Here is a 22343-nt window from a genome sequence, read left to right as displayed (position 1 = left end):
ATGTAGGTTTGTTTACCGTTGAGTGAGATTATTATTATTATTTTTTATCTGGGGACCCCACAAAATAATTTGGGGTCCCGAACCCAAGTTTGAGAACCTGATTTACACAATCAAGGAAAAACAAGTACCCAATGGAACAGTAGGTAAGGGGGAGGGGAGACCCCCCACCACCACCACCACCCCTCTCCTCAACCAACGACCGACGACGCCTGAGCGTCTGTTATGCTTTATCTGCGCGGGACACCGCCGTGCGACGAACTATATAACCTGGTCTTGATTCGCCCGCGCGCGCCGCGCATTCATGTTCACACCGTTTGAAGAAGAGAAGCAGCAAGCAACAGCGGCGGCGGCGGTGGGCAGAACGACTGGCCGAGGAGAGACGCTTGTCGGCGGACACATTTTCATAGACGACACGCCCCCGCGAAACACTAAAACCAGTAAAACCACCAGTGACCATGACGACTTTTCTGTTCGGGGACTGAACTGAACCTCGTCCACACCACATTCAAATGTCATTTTTAATCATTATTCTCTTCGGAAGAAGCAGCGAGGAGAAGGAGGCGGAGGAGGAGGCAGCGGCTGTGAGAAAGAAGATGCGTTTTTGAACCCACCCGCCCCGCGATCTCTCTCTGTGTCTTTGTGTGCCCGTTATATCGACCACCTCCACAACACGACCAGCGACCACCGAGCAAACCTCCTCCACCTGTTTCTGTCTCCGTCTTCTTCTAGCATCAGCACCACCAGCCCACCTGTGTGTGTGTGTGACTGACTGGCTGCTGCATGTGCATGCATAGGCGTCTACATGTGAGGAGCAGCCTGCTGGCGGGGCCGGGGACTATGATGTGAGAGCCAGAGGTTCAGCATCATCATAATGCTGGCTGCTGTGAGTGCTGTCACCTGCTGCTGCCTGCTGCTGCTCTGCGCGGCCGTCACAGGTGAGCCATGCTGCATGCAGGACACTGGTTGGTTCTTTTGCATTGACCCCCAAATAGTATTTGGGCACGCACCCCATTCCTGGAAAGATTTTGTGCCAGGGAGGGACCCCCCTCCCTCCCCAGAAGAGTGTATTATAGTAAATTTACCCCCATTGATTCTGGATGGGGACCCAAATGCATGGGCCTGGATGGGGACCCAGAATCAATGGGGGTAAATGTAGGGTCAAGGGTCTGTTCTTGTTGGCAAGCAAGACAGTGACACCATAGTAGGCCTCCTATAATGTTATTTTTGCGACCGTGGGTAGCAGTTTAGTAGGTCACAGTTTGACCCTATCTCTGTCTTTAACGCCAGACACTGTGGTTCCCCTGACACATCACTGTGACATCACAGTGATGTCGGATACTCAGAGCAGGGATCTCTATATATGATCATAAAAACAGGTGACATCACAGTGATGTCAGCTACTCAGAGCAGGGATCTCCATATATGGGCATTAAATGGATTCTGTGATGTCAGACAGCTACTCAGAGCAGGGATCTCCATATATGGGCATTAAATGGATTCTGTGATGTCAGCTACTCAGAGCAGGGATCTCCATCCCTTTAATGCATCCCTTTTACAGTTAATATACTGTACTGTTATTAATGTAGGCAGGCCTGCTGTAGTAGTCAGTATCTGAATGGTCACAGCTTGTCCATATCTATGTATATCTCTGTCTATAACGCCTGACACTGTGGTTCTATGGGTTTGTCGCTCTGACATCATACTCTGACACTGTGATGTCAGGGGAACCACTAACAGAATGGGTTTGCCGCTCTGGCTTCACTGTTATGTCACACTAACAGAATCCCTTTTATGCCCATATATGGAGTTCCCTGATGTCATCAATATTAAAGCTATACTGTGTAAGATGCCCAACTAGTGGTCATTAGCCCTATAGCAAACCGCGGTCGCGTCCGCGTCTTTCGGCCGTTTTTCGTACCTTCAGACCCCCGCGTCTGCCTCCACCTCGCTGAGATCTATCTTTTGAGGGGTCCCTTGTTCCTGTGCGTTCAGTAATTCCAGAGATACGGACTCCTTCACCCTGCCTGGTAGGCGAAATTACCTAGAGAAGGGATGGTACAAACGGGCGACAACAAATATGGCTGCCATAGCGACCCCACTTCAAGATGCGCTGTGATTGGCCGGCAGTTGTATAACCCTCGCTGTGATTGGCCGGTAGTGTGATGACGCAATTTTGGCGCGAGATCCGGTCCCCGGCAAGGATCGCAGTTTATATAGAGAAGGCTTTACAGGCTGAAATTCACGGAGTGGGTGTTCTAAAACTTTAGCGATTTAACAGTTAGGACAATTTTAAGATTTGTTTTATAAAAAAAGTTACATGGTACAACTTTAAGCCCATATCTAACAGGACTTCATATGGGAATGCCCATATATGGAACCCACATCGGCCACATACCACACTACAGAAATGGTATTCTACAGACAGGGATCTCCATGTATGGGCATAAAAGGTTATGATGTCAGACATCATAGGACTTTCACATAACGAATAACTGAGTATGCATGTTTGGGCTCTCACAGCATATCTCCATATACAGTACATGGATCTCCATATGTACCAGGGGTCTCCATAAATGGGTAACTGGTCCGATATACATCACTGGCCAGATGCCCAAGACATGGCGTGACCTCGCCACCTTAGGGAGAGGTCGCCCTGAGGCGTCTTACTAGTATATAGTATCTTCGGTATCTATCATCGTCAGTGCACAGCAATCATACTTTACCTTTCTAGTTTTTACTTGTTAAAGCAGCAAGCCGTAACATCTGCATGTTCAGTTTACCTCTACCCATCTCCACGGTCCACACCCACTGTTCAGTGTTGTCTCCCATGTGAGTGAACCAAATTCCTACTCCCAGAGGGAAGCCTCGCATGGCCAGGGGTGACATTGAACACATGATCTTCAGGCATTACTGCAGTATTTATGTGTCAATGGAATAAGAGTAGCTGGAGACCTCCTACCACTGCAGATGTGCTAGTTATATTGTATTAACATACCGCACAGATTGGTTAAATGAACATTTTATTCATTCAAATGCGCATCGTCTATTTGTGGCAAAGAGATTCGATGTAGGCGGTCCACGGTACAGTTGTAACTCGAGTCCAGATCTCTATAAAGACTGCAGAGGTTTAAAGTGGTTATGCTGCCCTGTGTGTTCTACTGTAGGTCTGAGCCTGTGGGAATGGGACGGCCTGGAGGCAGACCCCCTGTCTCCTGCCCAGGTCGTGGTGCAGCCCAAACGGCTTGTACAGCAGATCCACTCTGACGAAGAGCTGTCCCACGGCCACCTGGGCACCCGAGTCAAAAACCTCACCGCAGGAGTGCAGGTGAGTCTGTCTGTCTGTCTCTCCTCTGACAAGGTCTGATACATCTGTTTGAGAATGCTCAAGAGAGAGTTTCCTTACCAAGCTTTACAAAGGTGTATGTTGGGTTGGAAAGTGACTTGTTTTTTAAAGTCAAGAAGATGACATGAAAAATGCCACTCTGGAGGAACCCGAGATCGAACTGGGAATCTTTCCTTTCGTTCTACGTGCTGGGTGTTTTTACATGGCTGGTGCACACGGTCCCTGAAGATTGCTCTTTTGCGATGAAGGAGAGGTAGACCGACATGGCCAGTTCATCAACGCTATATAAAGGATAGCCTCGTAAACCAGGCTCCCCCTTGCCTAGTATAGTTTACTAGGCTATATAAAAGTGGGGTGTCACCCCTGAACACTGCATTGCCATTTGTGCAGTTCAGTTAACAACCTGTACACCTAGTAACTTGACATGCCAAATGCCAATAGCATAGCTCTTTATATCTTGTATTTTTGTACAAAGTAAGAAGCCTTCCTAAGGCTGTGACTATCTGCTTCCATCTGGTCCTATCCTGTGCAGCATGTTGTGCCTCGCCCCATGTTAGGTTTGCCATCTTCAATTCTGAGGTCACAGTTCGTCGCCAGTTTGTTTTTGGCCTTCCTTGTTTCCTCTTTCCAGCCACACTGCCTTATGTTCCACAGGGAACAAAGAGGATTAATAATAAAAATAATTTGTAAAAATGGTTGAGGCCATGTAGCTTGATGTACAAGCTGGACATGATGCTAGTATGTTGCAGGGACTTACAGTCAATCCTTAATGCCAAGTGCCAGCAACGCGAGGATGGAGGTTTGCATATTGGGATCTGTGCTGGGCGTCCATGGGCTGACATTTTTTCACATCACAGACACTCAGGCCCAGTTCACCTCTGGGGCAACCAGATCTTATTTTATTGTTGTTTGGGACAAGAACAACACAATCCTGAGTAATGTTTTGTGTTCTATCTGTGTTTTGAGATTTTATTATTTCAGCATAAATGATGATGCATTTTGTATTGATGCAGCATGATGCATCATTGACCACTGAGCTATCTATTAAATAATGTTGCAACTGCCTTCTAGTGTAACGTTTAACTTAGTAAAAGTATATATACTTTGCTGGTATTAGGAGCAGTGGGTAGTGACATATATTGAGGACAAGATCTAAAGATAGAATATTCACAAATATTTGTGTATAGATTTGTGTTAGTTCCTTCATTACCAACACAACACATGTGAATTCTCCCCTTTTTATGACACAAACCTTTCTGTTATGGCATCTTTCCATCTGCTGGACAGAAGAGAACACAGACTCCTTAATACGTAACTGTGTCAGAAGAAAACACATTGTGATTGGGTTAGGAGACTGAAAGTCTCAAACAACGTTATTCCCTCAAGCAATCATTCAAACCTTCTCAAGATATTCCCTCAAGCAATCATTCAAACCTTCTCAAGATAGTGAAGCCTTTTCTGAGCCTGAATTTGATAGATGTACCTGAATAGCAATTGAGGCAGGAAACAGAGAGAGAGAGAGAGAGAGAGAGAGAGAGAGAGAGAGAGAGAGAGTAGGGGAGTGACATGCAGTAAATGGTAAGGCTGTCTGGAAATCGAACCGTTGTCAGGAATTAGAGCCCATGTGGAATGTGCTCTAGCTCTAACCTCTAACCACTCAGCTATCGGGTCTCACCAGAACACCAGTCTTAACCACTTAAGCCCTATATACTTTATTGTACATCAAATAGTGAGAATAGCTCATCTACAAGCTCTGCTTGTAGATCTGCTATTTTTGCAGAATTCGTACCTATTTTTGCCAATTGTTCACATATCATATGCTCAGAATTGGGATGCTCGGCTTAATCTGGTTAATCTCTGCTTCTGCGAAGGGAATATTTGCACAGTATCTTAATTCAGATGCAGGTGCATTGGACAGTAACAGACAGTAAATCAATGGATCTGGATCGGTAAAGAATTCATGAACAAAAAGCATCAATTCTATTCAAGCATTGTTATGACGTTTCGGTCCCTCTGGAGTCGTCAGGACCTTTACCAAGAGTGTCTTGTGTAAATCTCTGCTAAAACGCATGTAGATAGACATAAGACGTCCACCATTCTAGTTGGCAATGTCTATGTCCACGTGCTTATTTGAACTTTTGCCCCATTCAAAATATATGGTGTCCAATGTCCCTGTGACAGAGTACAAAGTAGGCTATTGCCAGCTTAATGTCCAACCATGAAGAAAACAAAACATGCATATGCTGTCCTTTTTTTTAGATGGTCATCAGTTCCTGATCATCACACTTATTACTTATTATTCATTACTAAACTTGTTGTTTGACACATGTATCACACACATGTATCACTCACACACGCAACACACATGTATCACTCACACACGCATGCACACACACACACACACACGCACGCACGCACGCACGCACGCACGCACGCACGCACGCACACACACACACACACACACACACACACACACACACACACACACACACAGTCTGTGCAGTGCACCAACCATATCAACTTACAGTCAACTAGATAGCTTAACTGTTTGCCAGCTACCGTGTTGAGGAAATCATTTAATTAAGACAAAGGCGTGAAAACCATGGGATGCCAGTTTACTGTTACCGCTTGAACCTGAGACGGTCATGTTTGCGACTTTGCGGACACGTGGCCGTGATCATTAGGTCAGTAAACGTGCCGTCCAGCCGGAGCTCGTCTGTGTTTGTGGTCGTTCACAACATGCAGTCCAGACTCCAGTCACATTCCTGATTGTCATTGGAAAGACCAAAGTGTTGGCTGTAATCTATGAGCCGTCATCTATAGAGCAACGAAGTCATGATGCCACTCTTTCATCCTCTGGTTCGCGGGAAGTAATTTCTCTATTGGATAATAACAGTGAGTCATCTTAAAATCGTCTCATATAAGCATTGTGGTCCAAAAATAAACAAACGGTCTGTGCGATATTGTCAGGGAGGCTCTGTATGGTTTATGATAGTCAGTCACTTAATATTTGATTCCCGTATGTTTCTGGTGAAAATGTAACTAATTTGGCGACAGTAACATTAGCATTTTCTCACCATCAGATGATTCTTCATATCCATATGAGTCAAACCGCTGTTTATGTTTGGAACACAGTTCTCATATGACGCGATCTGAAAAAAGTCTATGGGAATTCAGAATGGGGGGAAAAAACAGGAACCAGGTAGGATGTGTAAATGACGTCAAACTTCGTTGCTCTATTAGCAGCCAATAACAGTGTGGAACGTTATTTGACTTGTAGAGTGATGTATTGTATCACCATGAGATGATCCACTTTTACTTGATGATTAATTGGCATACAAATAATTGCGATTACCGATTTGTGGTTCTGTACCCAATTGAGTATTTTTGGAAAATAAAAGAAAGAAAGATTAAAAAAGGGGGGAAAACGGAACTGTAATTCAGGGTCCCCAAGGTCATGAAATTCCTGGAAATATTTTGAAATAAATAAATGGAAAAGGTTAGGAATTTATCAAGGGTCTGGGAAAAATATTTTGCTAACTGCCTGTCTTTGGGCATTGCACAAAGGAGTAAGAGACTCATTTTTGCGCTGAATGATTGTTATATAGGCCTTGTTGAAATTGGGTTGGTAAAAATGTGTCGGAAACCTGGATTGTCATAATCCACGTTTGTGTTCATTTGTGTGCTACAAATGTGACCGTGTCATTCTGAGGGCGCTTGGGTGGTGCAGGTGTAAAGTTCCTTTCCACCGTGGAGACTAGGGGTTGGAATCCTCCCACGATGCCTCCTGCTTGGCTGGCTGTTCAATTGTCTGTGGCTTCACAAGAGGGAAGCCGCATGGGGAGGGTGAACCTTGTCACTGCACCAGTGACTCCAGCAGGCTGGCAGGGTACCAGGTATAGCTCCTCACTGGCAGGTAGGCACCAGCAGTGACAAGACCACACAGAAATAAGGGCACACATAATTGCCAGCTCAAAAAAAAGGAGAAAGGGGTAAATGTGAGACATGTTTCAATGTGCAATGTATGTCAATAGGGAAAGTATATTGGACCCATTTTGATCTACTTAGAAACTCTTCCATTTATCCTAACAATATTTGTAGTAGCGTCGTCGCAAGGTAACATACTTCTACCTCATCTTTAAGTCAAATATATTTATTTTTTAAACTCCTCTAAAGCTGGTTGCACACTGCTGCGTTTTTCGGGCCGTATATCGGAGTGAATTTCGGAGCGCGCAAATAAAAAATCAACCTCACGTTATGTCAGTCACGTTTGCACACTGCCGCCCGTTTCTCGCACCACTCGGTCCCTTGCTCTCTCTATCTCTCTCTCTCTCCTTGCCCTGAAAAACGCATTTCACAACGAAAAACGCAGCAGTGTGCAAAGACCTTAAGGATTGCTATGTTCATGTTGAAAGGTCAGTTCATTCAATACTCAGTCTGGTCTAAAACAAAACCTCTTTAAAATGGCCGGTTTGGATCGACATGAAATTTACTGTGTACCCTCATGAAAGAATGAATCCTACAGATGTTGGTGACCTCATGGTCTTTCCTCTAGTCTAGCGTCACCCTTTGGACAAAATGTCCACTTGCATAAGCAAATATTGTCATTTCTTTTCACAGTTCGTGGCCACACAGAGGGGTATGGAATTATGTCCATTTGGACATATATATATGACACGTCATTCGTTGTGGCTTTGAAATAAGCATTTTTCTGCTCGTTAAACCCATTTGGTTGGGTTCATGGCCTGCCTTGAACCCACCTTACTGCCAGCTGTCACAGGGTCAAGATCACATCCACTGTCCTTTAGACCTGAGGTCAGATGAGGGTATGTGTTGTGTTGTGTGTGCAGCACTGCACACTCACTCACCTCTGTCATGCATAGCCGTAAACATCACCTCCCCCATCGTAACCCTGACGAGACGCCCTGACAGGTCAGACAATGCCTGATCCCATCCCAGCCCCCCTGCCTCCATTTCACCACATTAGATGATATTTCACACCTCCACCCCTCCTCTCCTGTTACCATCGTGACACCATCGGTCAGCCAGAGGCCAGAGGCGACCGGTCAGTGGATATGACGCGTGACCTTGAGGTTAAAGTCTGGAGTTGCAGCCTACTGGATAAATAAGAACATGTTGTCAGGGGCGTCGCAACCAAATTCTGGGCCCTGGGTACAAGGATTCACTGTGGGACCCCCCCCCCCCATGAATGTTCTTCATAGGGGGAAGGGGTTTAACCCATTTAGAATGGGAACCAGGGCTGCTGCAACCCATTTTGGTGCCTGAAGCTCAACTGGCTGTCGGGTGCCCCCCACTTTAACTATTGTGCTTTAACTGCTAAAATAGCAGATATACAAGCTCACAGCGTGGCACTCGGTGCCACGCTGCAAGCTTGTAGATCTGCTATTTTTGAAAAATCTTGAAAACTTGTGTCTGGAGCATTTCAAATCCAGCATTTCAAGTTTTTTTCTATGTCAGTGGTGCTCAAACTTTGTCACGTGAAGAACCCCCAAAATGATATGTATTTGGCCACGGACCCCGTGCTGTGAGCTTGTAGAACTGCTTTTTTTCAATAGCTTAAGTATAAAATAATTAAGGCCCCTCCACCTTGGGCCCTAGTAACTCAGTCCCACTTTCCCTCCCCTTGTGACGCCCCTGCACGTTCTCCTTTACACAAGAGCTGGCATTTCCACCAAGCACAGGCAGTGACTGTGAGTTTATACTCGTCCACACTTGAAAATCACTTAACACTTGACCCAGGCCAGTTAGCAAACTGTTCAGACAGTTCGCTTTCACGAAAGCAATAGTTAGTAAAACAAATATGCAAGTTCAATCTAGACTAGACGCTAGAAGCAGTGCTCTTTCGAGCACAGGTCTCCGCCAGGTCAGGTTTGTTATTTTGGCCTACTGGTGGCACTATAATAGGCCAATGTGAAAAGCGTGCCATGTCTTCTTCGGCCTTTCACGGCAGTCGGACATTGCATTCATGATCTGAGGCAGAGGAGGGTGGCCAACGTGGTTGATAAGATTCTAATTTACCGGACAAATGTTACATTTAATGGCTGTATGTAATACACATCATGTTCAATGAAGACAGTACTACATGTCTATGCACCAGCCCTACTGTAGGGTTTCCATAATTGTCTCCACCAGCCGAAGGCTGAGGGAGAGTATGTTTTCCCCTCCGTCCGTCCGTCCGTCCGTGCGTCCGTGCGTGCGTCCGTCCGTGCGTGCGTCCTCGCAGTTTGTGAACAGCTAATCTCAGTCACCGTTGGCCCGATCGCTGCCAAACTGAGCACACACACTCCCTGGATGCCAATCTAGAACCTCTGCCCCACATTTTTCAAATCAGCCTCATGGTGGCGCTATAACAGGCCGATTTGTGTGGCCTGGTTGTTACCAGCTAATCTCCGGCGCCGTTGGCCCGATCGCTGCCAAACTGAGCACACACACTCCCTGGATGCTAATTCAGAACCTCTGCCCCACATTTTTTAAATCAGCCTCATGGTGGCGCTATAACAGGCCGATTTGTGTGGCCTGGTGGAGACCTGTGCTCGGAAGAGCACTGCTTCTAGTTGTAGATGTGCTATGCTGTAACTGTGTTACCTACGTATATCCACGTTAATTGTGTTTTCATTGTTGGTTCCTTTCAACTTAAGTGGACCAGACCATGTCTTGCGCTTATATGAACACTTCCAAATAACTCCCCTCTGAAACGAACAGTTGTGAAATGCAGAAGTAAACTAGAACTGCACTCTGTCGAGGTGCCAAATCCCATTTATGGCCTACTTTGCGCCAGAAATGCTGGTCCCTGATTGTGCTTAGGGCTTAAATACACACAGCTACCTACCGTACCTACCTACCTACCTACCTACCTACTACATACGCAGCCGAACGCAGTACTTGCACGCTCTCCTGGTGCAAGTAATTACGGTGGTTCACTTAACCTGTGCATTGTGAACACAAAGCACTCCATGTTCTTCGCTTCGCCCTTTGCCATTGTATTTTAGCCTTCTAGGTTTGCTGTAGACAGATCTGTGTGGAAGTACCTGTGCCAACCTGAGGCCCCGTCAGACTGGTGGACCAGAAAGGGAACAGACTCATCTTTCAAATGAACTGGCAATGTGAACGCATTGTTTAAAAAATAAATAGAAAATGTTCTACATGCTAACAAAGTATCATAAAAAAAGACACATTCACAACAAAAAAAAACAACTAATCTAAAAGCATCGATATTTATATTTTTACGGTCAATTGAAATTCTAGTCAGCCAATAGCCAGTAAATCGTGGCTGACAGAAAGATTGAAGGGTAATGCACACCAATACACATCTTGTGTAGAGCAGATGTCTGGATACATAACACTTGAAGGAAGTTAAAGAAACCCCACACTCAAGTGCTACAGTAGATGCCTTCATCTGGGTCAGCCATTTGTCATTGTCACATAAATGGCCGTTTCCATAGACTGACTCTTGACCACCGTGGACCCAGGGGTTTCATTCCTCCATGGTGCCACCAGCTTGGCCGGGCGCTCTTAACGAACACAATTATCTGTGTACGTGGTTTGTGATATGTCTGGCAAGACACCTTATTGCGACCGTTAGGTCGCAGTTACTATCAAAACCTCGACCAGCTGTCCGTCAGTCCGTCCGTCCGTCAGTCAGTCCGTCAGTCTATCTGTCACACGTCACATGTCACACTTTTGCCCTGCTCATATCTCCGCAACCGATCCATACCAAATTTTGCACACACACTCCTTGCCTGCCAAACCACAACCTCCACCCATCAATTCTCACATGGCCCTCTTCTAGCGCCACCATGAGGCCGATTCTTGCAAAACACATTTTTGAACACTGCTCCTACACACTTGCTCTACACTCATGTCATCAACGTTGATCTGTCCCATTTAGCGCCAACTTCAGGCTGATTTTTTGGACACTACTCCTACAATTTTGGCCTAAAATCACGCAAATCGCGACACAGTATGTCTACACTCATCTCATCAACATGGATCTGTCCCATATAGCGCCACCATCAGGCCCTTTTTTTTCAAACACATTTCTGGACACTGCTCCTACACATTTTGCCCTAAAATCACGCTGCGACCTGGCGGTCGCTTATCTCCCGATTAGGGAGTCTTACTGGTATTAGACATATGTGTTCTTGAAACGTATCGACGAGCCTGAGCTGTCCAATGCACCCTTAACAGGTTGATTCAACTGTTAACCATGTCAAATCCATCTTCATGTCTGTCTCCTTGTAGTCGTCTCTCTCGGTTGTGTGTAGAAAAATAGCCAATCTACATGCTCACACCACGTCGCTCACAATGTGTCCCTCCATAGGACCAACTATGGCGCTGGAGGGTAGAGCTTAAACGACGAGCTTTAACTATTTGTGGCAGTGGTTCAGGATAACAATTATGGTTGCTGGTTTCAATCCCTGCTTCCCCTGGCATTATGTCATACGTGTCCTTGAGCAAGACACTGAACTCAAGTTCTCATCACTGCTTCTAGAAGTGCTGCTTCCAGTCACACACAAATATTTGCCCTGACGTCACCTTCTGCAATCACATCCTGCAAGCTGCTTCTGTCCAAGATGGCTGTTCCATCTACTGTACAGAGTGCTGGTGCTCTAGACTACGGTTATGTTTTAAAATTATGCAATAAATCACGTCTCTCTCTCTCTTTCTCTCTCTCTCTCCCCCCTTCTACAGCCTGTCCATTTGGCCCAGAGCAGCTTCCTGGTGGAGGCCTTTGGCAAATCCTTTATCCTGGACCTGGATCTGAACCAGTAAATACGCACACACACGCGCAAGCACGCACGCACGCACGCACGCACGCACGCACGCACACACACACACACACACACACACACACACTCACTCACTCACTCACTCACTCATATAATATATCAATACTATTTGGAGCACCAATATTTCTTTAATGTAAAACCTACTGCAACAACTAAGGGCATACATACAGTATGCACCTACAGCGTGTGGGCAGATGAACATTTATCACGTCTACTCTATCCTGCAGATAACCTTGTATGTCAAAAAACGATTCGAAATGTTGTCACTGTTGTATGACAAAGTAGGACCTTAATATATGAAGAAAGAAAAAAAAATGTTGAAACATTTGAGATGCTAGGTTTCTGCCCGGCGACAGCAATCAAATGCTATGAATAAGACCCCTTCCTCACTATGGTCTGTCCTCTCCCTTGTCAGTGACCTTCTGTCCTCGGACTACATGGAGCGTCACTTTGACCAGGATGGACAGCCCTCCCAGAACATGGTAGGACCTGCATGTCATCTGCTCACTTTATCATTTTACCAGAACTTGGTAGGACTGGCTGAGTTTGTGACATTAAGACATATGCACACGCGCAAGCTCGCATGTACGTTGGCACACTTACAGTATGCATACACACATTAACACACAACACATACATACATCTAGATTAATTGTTTGCCCCTGAATACTGTGATATTCATCCAGGCAGGTGTACAGTGTACACACACACACACACACACATGCTTAAAATAGGAGGCACAAATTGCTCATATGGTCATTTCGTTATCTACACACTATGGGGTTGAGAGATGCACACTACAGTCTCGTAAAGGCTAATTTATGCTCCGTGCTGCGCGCCAGGTCTCCTATTCTCGCAGCGAGACACCATCACGCAACAGACTATGAATTGGACTCCATCCATTTCCATCTTGATTTATTTCGTTTTATTGAACTGCTCATAAATTCACTCCATGGCTTTTGTCTGTCACCTTTTTATTGGTCCCTGGGCTGTTCCCCCCTCCTGGCTTGTTGGGGAACAATCTCAATGGCACACAGCCTGGAGCGCAATTGAATTAAAACGGGTACACATATTGTGTATTATTATTTCATGCTTTAACTATTGAAAAATAGCAGATATACAAGCTCACAGCGCGGCACAGAGTGCCGCGCTGCGAGCTTGTAGATCTGCTATTTTTGAAAAATCGAGAAAATTTGAATTTTGACCCGATTCTATTAGTGTCTTTTGAATCCTTCTGAGGTTTTTTGAAAAACCTATGTTTCTATGTCAGCAATCTGGCCAGCCATCGTCAAAGAAAAGGTCCTTTTCACTTAACTGGAGCTCAGTTAGTCTGTTCTTGAGAGACTACTATGTCAGTGGTTCTCAAACCTTTTCATGTGAAGGACCCCCAAAATGATATTTATTTGGCCACGGACCCCCATCTCAAAATATTTAGTTCCAAGGACCACCCAGAAGCAAAATTTGAGTTACAAACATTCGCTTAAATACGGGGTCTTGGGTCGGAGTACATAATTCACATATTTGTCATTTTGCAATGGTTGTGCTTGCTTAGTGGACACTTGACAGTTTAAATCTTTTTACAATTAAATTGTGTGTTTTGTTAACGCTTAATTCTCCCATTGTAGTAGAACTCTAAAGTAATCATCTGGTGAGATTTATTTTGGAAAGACACATTTTAGTATTATTGCTAAAATAACAGATTGTTCACATTAAAATTGCTCAAATTAATCTGCGGCTTCGTTCAGTCTTGGCGTGAATAGTACCAATTTCAGTCTCTTACATTTGTGCTCAAACATCTATTTAATTTAAATATTAAACTGAAAACTGTAAATCTTAATCCGTATTTCAGTGGTCTACACTGGCCATTACCAGCCACAAGATAGATTGATAGATAGATGGATGGATGGACCTACTTTAATTGATCCTGCTTTGGAAATTCAGGCGCCAATATGCTTAGCATGTGTTATCTGACAGTTAAAGTGTCTCAATGAATACACAATCCTTGAAATCAATGTTTCCTGGAACTCAATGCAATGTACAGCACTAGTAGAGCATAGAGATAGAAAAAAGATGCATGTGGGAGAAATCATCCGCCAAGGCAGTTGCCAGATATAGCAGCCCATCCCCTTGCATCCATTAGCCCAACCCAGTAGTCACTTTGATTGGCAGTTGGGGCAAAAGCAGTCCCCACAACAATATTTACTATTCTGTCCCTATATCGTGATGCAATTCGATGCAATGAGTCTGCTCAAACGAATTTCGCAATGATTGGCCTGGCGATCGACTCGCTCACCCGGGCCTCAAGTGGCTCAAGTTCGCTGGAGACAGCGTGCCCCGGCGCAGTCTAAAACAGGTGTTCCCAAACTTTTTTGTCTCAGGGCACCCCATAAATATTTTTTTTTTAATCCGAGGCACCGTTCGTGCTAAGATGGGGCATTATAATACATTATAATTTTCACTCCCATCACCTTATATTTATAGCATATCGTCGTTGTCGGGTGGAAACCTTGTATGTCCAAAACCGTTCGTTTTGTATTTATCATCTATAAAATGTACTAAACTAGTGAAAACAGCAGATCTACAAGCACACAACACCTCGCATCGTGAAGCGTTGTGTGCTTGTAGATCGGCTGTTTTCACTAGTTTTGTGCGACAGGTTTCTGCCTGACTGTAATGATATTTTAATGATTAGGTTGCGAGGAAAACGTTGAGATAATAGTCATTTTGGTTAGAACTGACTGAAAATAACTTTGTACTTCAAGTTTAACATTTTACTAAATATTTTTTTCAAGTGTCCAAATACATTTCAAATATTATCAAATGATCTCGCGGCACCCCTGGACTGCCGGCGCGGCACCCCAGGGTGCCCCGTCACCCACTTTGAAAACCCCTGGTCTAAAACTATTCTTTATCTGCAAAAAAGTTGCCCGCGGTGGGATGCGATTGAAAAATTGCATCCCAGGATCACACCTCCTGGGCTGCGATCCCAGGAGGTGTGGGTTGGGAGTCTAATGATTAGCGAGCCAAGCCACTGAGACCAGTGCTAAGATGGGGCATTCGGTCTGTATTAGAATATGACCACGCCCAACCCCTGTAAAAAGCAAGAAACCCTGCCAGAAGCCCAGCCCAGTAGGCCCGATATTTCCCATATTTCTGTCAGAAGCCCTTGAAGGATGATTTCTCCATTCTGCGGTGGAGAGGGGGTAGGTCGGTAGGAGCTGGGTTGTGAAATGAGATTGACAGGTTCAGAGGCAGTGGTATTTGTAGAATGGAGACCATAGCCTGATTGGCTAACTGTAAATGGAAAGAGCCCATGATTGGCTTGGGAGTGCCCATCCTTAGAATTATGAATGAAAGATTTTGAAAGCATGGGAAAGTGAAGACACATACCGGTAGTTGAATTCCCCATAAAGAGAAAAGAAAGCTGAATGAAAACGTGATAAAATATCTTCCTTATCCAACTTTCGCCTAATCTTCATCTGGGAGGCTCGCTCTGTTTCAGTTCTCTGTAGAAATGTATTTACAGCCTGAGGTTCTATCCACCATAAATGTGGAAGATCCCCGGGAACTGCAGGCATCAGTGGATAGTGGATTCTCATACTTCTCAGTGAGCAATTTCAGTTTCCTTTCAAGCTACCTGGGATGTGTGCTGTGGTATCCTATCCTCATCTTTCAGCTGTACTTAGCCCACACCTTGATGACTTGAATGACCTCCATGTGCTGCTAAACGTCGAACTGAACTGATGGCAACAAGCACAGTATCCTACTGTTGAGTAGGGGTGCAACAGTTGATCAAACTAATTGATTCAATAAAATATAAAGCATAATCGATCATTTAAATAATTAGAAATCCATCCCTATTTTGGGCATGTAATTATAGTTCCAGCCATACTGTCGAGTATGTGTGTCTTGTCTTATAGTTTGATCGGAGACCGTGGCCGTGTCCATCCTAGCCAGTAGTGAACTTGGGCAGCCAGGTCCACATTTCACTAGCACTGTTTTGTTGCTTTATTTTACTTTATTTGTTTATTTAGATGGGGACCTGCATATTAATGAACATTGCATAACAATGCACCGGATTTATCTAATATACATCTGCAGTCCCCACAGAAAAACATAAAAGCAAAAACAGTGGGGTACAGAGGGAAACAGGGAATAAAACGTATATACAAGGCTAAATCAAGTTCCACTTGGCTTGTGTAATAATACACTGGGAAATTAGTAGCGTTTTAGAGGGCAATATATATTTGTATTTGTATACTTATCAAGTAACCATTTTTAGTATGAAAACATAGGACACTCTCTTATGACCTATGGAAGGTTATTCCATGTTGAACAACCAATAAAAAGTTGTTGCTAGCCAGTGATCACCTTACGTTACTAGTTGCTTAACATTTGAGAGTTTCTTTTTTTGTTGTTATTTTCCATCCCTGAAGGGATTTTGGTCCATAACTTGGACTTAAAGATTGAATATATTTTGTTTGCTAGTAGTAGTCAGAGACTGCATCTGTCTAACTCACTGCCATAGCCACAGCACAGAGCAATGTACAATTTCTCAAAGGCAGGCCTTTTGGAGATGCAATTAGGGCTGTCACAATTATTACATAATCGTCTAATCGTGATTATTTGACATTATCGCAATTATTTTGTCATAATCGTCATAATCGTGAATGTTGAAAAATGTCCGAAATAGTGGAAATAGCAGATCTACAAGCTCACAACGCGTCGCGATGCGACGCGTTGTGAGCTTGTAGATAGGCTATTTCCACTATCAATGTTATTTTTTAATTAGTAAGTTGTAAAATATGTCAGTAATGTATTTGTATATTTAGGTTATGTGTCATATCTACCATATGCAACTTCAAAGCCTAAAAGCCAAACAGAAATGTAATTATCAACGACAAATACACAATTAAATTGTTAATCGCCAATTATTTGAGTGACAATTAATCGTCATGTAAAATGTAATATCGTGACAGCCCTAGATGCAATGGAGATGCTGTTTTGTGTGTGAGTGTGTGTGTGTGTGAGAAAGAGAAAGGGAGTGTGTGTGTGTGAGTGAGAGAGATAGAGAGCTTGTAGAGCGGTACAACGCATTGTGATCTTGTAGATCAGCTATTGTCACTAGTTTTGGTCGAATGTCTCTGTTGGGTATCAAGCTAAAAGGTTTGGGAACCACTGTTCTACAATGGGTACACTTTGCCCGGTCCCACACGCAGCCCTGGTCTCTCTGTTCACTGCCTGGTCCATTTCCAGATAGGGAGAGAGAGAGAAATACTATATGACAGGCATTGAGCTATCCTGTTCCTTCTGACAGGAATAGCTGTTTGGGCAGTAAGTTTAGTGAAAGTGGAGAGATGCCGTTACACTTACTCGCTTTGCAAGGTCAAGCATTTCGGGACGTCTACACCAGTGGTTTTCAAACTTTTTTCTGCCCAAGGCACACCAAAGGGCAAGTGAAAATCTAAAGGAACACCTGTATTCACGGGTGACTCGAGACTGTCTTGGACTCAAGTCACACATTTGATGACTTTAGAAGACTTGACTCGAATGGAGCCCCAATGACACAGCTCTAGACCCTGTAATGCCATGTTTATTTTTTTTGTCCTTGGTGAGAGGTGAGTCGGAGCCTTTCATTACAAGTTAGCATGGTTCCACTTCATTGGCTGTGTGCCAAAAAGGAACAGCGTCATACGCCCTGCCCTCTCCTCTCCTCTCCTCTCCTCTCCTCTCCTCTCCTCTCCTCTCCTCTCCTCTCCATTAAGCTCTACATCCCATAGTGCAGAAAAAACATCAACCCCAGCCTCATTAACCCACCTAGAATTATTGAATGCTTTAACTATTGAAAAATAGCAGATATACAAGCTCACAGCGCGGCACCGAGTGCCGCGCTGCGAGCTTGTAGATCTGCTATTTTTGAAAAAGTCGTAAAAATGTGTGCACATCTTTGAATAATGTATTTTCAAAGCGAACGTTTGTAACTCAAATTTTGCTTCTGGGAGGTCCCTGGAAGAACTAAATATTTTGAGATGGGGGTCCGTGGCCAAATACATATAATTTTGGGGGTCCTTCACATGAAAAGGTTTGAGAACCAGTGACATAGTAGTCTCTCAAGAACAGACTAACTGAGCTCCATTTAAGTGAAAAGGACCTTTTCTTTGACGATGGCTAAGCCAGACTGCTGTATATCTGCTATTTTTCAATAGTTAAAGCATAAAATAATGATACACAATAATCTGTACCCGTTCTAAATGGGTTAATTTGATCAGATGTGATGGTGTCATATTCATAATGATTCTGCCAGTGAGTGGATGATAAATGTTTATTCTCCATTGGTATGAGTGTGCAATATTCTAGTGGGTTCTTGTTGTGCCAAGATGGAAGACATAGTATAGTTTCAAATACAATGAGCAGTAATGGCTTTGATTCAATCAGAGAGTTGACTGTGACACATGAGACCAGGGAACGGAACGTGCACTCTGCTCCTGCATAATATGTAATGTCAAATTCACAAAGAGGAGATGTATGAGCCAGGCCTGCAGTCTAGTCAGTTAGTTATATCACTACTGCAGTGCTTCATCATGTAGTGGCCTATTTCACTGTTCCTCAAATGGGGGTATATGTACCCTTAGGCAGGCACATGAGGGAACGTGGTAAAAATGGGGGAGAAAGAAATCTGTGTAATGGAACGAAATGACAAACTGTGTGAACCTGTTGCTCTGCAAAGTGTTCTGCAAAGTGTTAAACAACAAAACGTGACTAGAACACGTTATTAGTATTGGGGGGAAAAAACATTTGCCTTTATGCTGTTTTATTCGTAACATAATATTGGTCTCACTGGCCACAGTTTAAACTAGGAACAATGCTTGTGTGTTAACATTAAAGCATTGCACAAATGTTTTTTGTTGAAGATTACATCACCCTTTTAGTTTTTCGTTTCCTTTTTTACAGGGCAGCAGGTCCTTTTTTTAGTTCTTATTCCAGCCTGATGTACATACAGTATGAACTTGATTCCGTGGATAAATACAGCATCCCTCTCATCTTTCCCCCCACTATCACAATAAAGAAATTGTAGAAAGAGGAACCTGGGGAAATATAAGCAGATAACATAACTGTGCCCATGTGTGTGCTGCCATAGTTTTGTTGTTTTTCTGGTTTTCATGTGTCTATGTGGTTGACAGTACTTCATTAGACCCCCTGGTGTGGTTGTTATGAGCAATTATGTATTTATTCCCTTTGTATTTTTTGGGGTTTCTTCCTGGAGGCTGACACCTTGTGGCTCAAAAGTGCCAATCCAAAAACAGTGATTAAATGACATCATATAATCATCCCCTCCCCTTTTAACATTCACCCAACACTGTGGGTGTGGCTAACTTCAGCTGGGTCACCACCCACCTAAACAACCAGGCATACTTAATGAACTGGTGGGTGTGGCCACATAAAAACCTAATTTTAACTCTTTCTGTACACTCTTTTGGAAAAAAAATCCTCCTCCTAGTAGGGCATTCACGAATAGTGATTTTTTGTATTCGAATTATTCAACCTCAAAGTATTCGAATAGTCGAATATTCGACAGGACTGGCCAAACTGTGAAATATTAAGTAAGCAAGAGGTGAAAATAGCAGATCTACATGCATGTAGATCTGCTATTTTCACAATATTTATCTGCGGAACCGAGTCACATTAAATGTAATACCTACAATTCCAAGTGCTTGTCAGGGTGGGGGCTCCCCAGTTCAAATATGTTTATTTTGGGGGTCACAGCCTAAAAAGGTTTTGAGAACCCCTGGTATTAACAAATTCATCCACCAGGGGCATTGAAAACTCATTCTTATGACTTCCTATCTAGCCAAGCTTTATAAACTATATATTTTTTAAAGAGAAAACAATAAAAAAAGGAAAAATAAGCGAATATTCGACTTCGGTGAACAACGTCGAATAGTGACTTTGATATTCGAATATTCGAATATTTGGTGAATGCTCTAGTGTGTGCATGTGACTGACTGACTGACTGACTGACTGACTGACTGACTGACTGACTGACTAACTATTACCTGCGGCTCGTGCACGGGACACCCAATCCTCCGATACGGCGTGCACGCTGCTGTGCCAGGCAATTAGATTTCCCTCACTTAGAGCCTCGTAATCCTGCCCTTTATTTATTTTTCTCCCTGTCCTGCCATAAGTGCTGTGTGCTTCCTCTCTAATTGGAAGGAATGGCTAAAGTCTCTTTGTCCTCTTCTGGCCACAGACCAGAGAAAAGGTGGGTGAAGGACCGAGGCTGAAGGAGCTGAATCGACCTGTCAGGGTCTCGCTAAACACTTAACTCTCAAATACCGGGAACGCGCCCGAGTCGCGTTAGATTTTAACCACTTTAACCATTATTTTATGTTTTAACTATTAAAAAATAGCAGATATACAAGCTAGCAGCGCGGCACCGAGTGCCGCGCTGCGAGCTTGTAGATCTGCTATTTTTGAAAAATCGTGAAAAATGTGTGCAAGTCTTTGAATATCTTTGACCCGATCTTTGACCGGACTTCTAAATCCCTCCTCTAAATCAGTGGTTCTCAAACTTTTCCATGTCAAGGACCCCCAACATTACATTTATTTGGCCGCGGACCCCCCATCTCAAAATATGTTGTTCCAGGGACCCACCAGAAGCAGCATATTTGAGTTACAAAAGTTTGCTTTGGAAAATATATATTGAGCTTGTATATCTGCTATTTTTCAATAGTTAAAGCATTCAATAATTCTAGGTCTAAATGGGTTAAACAGATAATGCTGAGCAGTCACGTGGTGGTCTCCCTGTTTCCACAAGTGCCATGGCTGGCATGGATTGTTTATTTATAGCGTGTCATTCACTATAGACTTCAGAAGAGCACTATCTTGTAATGTCCTCAGACGAGCCCTCCAGCAGTGCCTTCCAGTCATCCCGGTTTTCCATACATCTGGCCAGCTCGTCTGTACATTGTGATCATCTTTCTTGAGTACGCCCACATATATGTTAATGTGGGATGTCCTTGTGGCCGCGTGTTGGTTCTCACGGCACCAGTTTGCTGGCTGGCAGCTCTTCGTGTCTTTGGCAGTGTCCTGTTTAGTCTCGTTCTCCTGGCTGCTATTTTCACCCTCACCCTGGGTATTTCCTCATAAATATTCTTGTTGGTAACATGATCACAACACCTGCATATTAATAGAATATTATCATAGATATGCTATCTGCGTTTTAGTCCTACACTAGATTAGATTATACAATATGTAGATTAGTTTTCACTAGATTCTATCTAGAGTATAATACCATCTGTAGATTAGTTTTACACTAGGCTCTAGAACATACATGGGCAACTGGCGGCCCGGGGGCCACATGCGGCCCCACCTTCACTTAATGCGGCCCGCAGGTTAATATCAGAATACTGATATATTATTGATTTCAGCTGTTACAATTCCAAATATGCAAACATGACCCGTTTTAATTCCTTCAGTCTATCTGACTAGTATAGTAGTACTAAAATGTTAGTATTTTTTTCATATCCAACGTATTTGTATTTAAGTTCATAAAGTTAACATGAGTATAACTAAATGCATTTGAAATTAAATACAATTTGTACATTTCAGGATTCCAATTTAACAAATTACTAACAAATAAAATAATCGCAGTGCGACACGTTTTGAGCTTGTAGATCTTCTATTTTTGCTTCTTTTGTATGAGATACTAGAATGACAAAGTAGGTGTAGCAATATACATTGTGGCCCTCTGGAGTGAAGGTGGAAATATAGTGGCCCTCTCAATCATCAAAGTTGCCCACCCCTGCTCTAGAATATACCAGAAGAAGCAGAATTGAAAGTGCTTTTGGAGGTGAATTGAAAGTGCTTTTGAAGGTGACCGTGTGCTCTATAGAGGCCTCTGAACATGGGCTTCGGGGTTGATTGCATGTTGCAGGGTTTTGTTATGTAAGAAATGAGGCTTGCTTACACATCTTTGAAAGAAGACATTTTTTATGGAGTATTTATGGAGTGTCATTCCCACATGACTCACAACAAGAGTTATCTTCCTATCTTCCAGCTCTGTAATGTGAGGTGGAATACTGACTGAGACATTGATTTTCCACCATACAGGAAGCTGACTCACCGCACGTGAGCTCATATGTGTTAAGTAGCTACCAGTCAAGACTGCCTGTGAGTCGCATACACCA

At 43.7% G+C, this 22343-nt stretch overlaps 1 protein-coding gene across 1 annotated transcript in view; it reads left to right on the top strand.

The window, feature by feature from the left end:
• Positions 1 to 871: 871 nt before the first annotated feature.
• adam11 (ADAM metallopeptidase domain 11) overlaps positions 872 to 22343 on the top strand; it is a gene marked incomplete at both ends in the record, with an annotated part of 69245 nt that continues 47773 nt past the window's right edge. The window contains 4 exons of the mRNA XM_080747244.1: positions 872 to 935; positions 3165 to 3325; positions 12056 to 12132; positions 12569 to 12635. Coding sequence (XP_080603370.1) covers positions 872 to 935; positions 3165 to 3325; positions 12056 to 12132; positions 12569 to 12635 — 369 coding nt within the window. The remainder of the gene's footprint in view (positions 936 to 3164; positions 3326 to 12055; positions 12133 to 12568; positions 12636 to 22343) is intronic.

This window comes from Nannobrachium achirus, assembly GCF_963921795.1.
Source record: "Nannobrachium achirus genome assembly, chromosome: 18".
Classification (NCBI taxonomy): domain Eukaryota; kingdom Metazoa; phylum Chordata; class Actinopteri; order Myctophiformes; family Myctophidae; genus Nannobrachium; species Nannobrachium achirus.
This window is presented reverse-complemented; position numbering and strand designations above follow the sequence as displayed.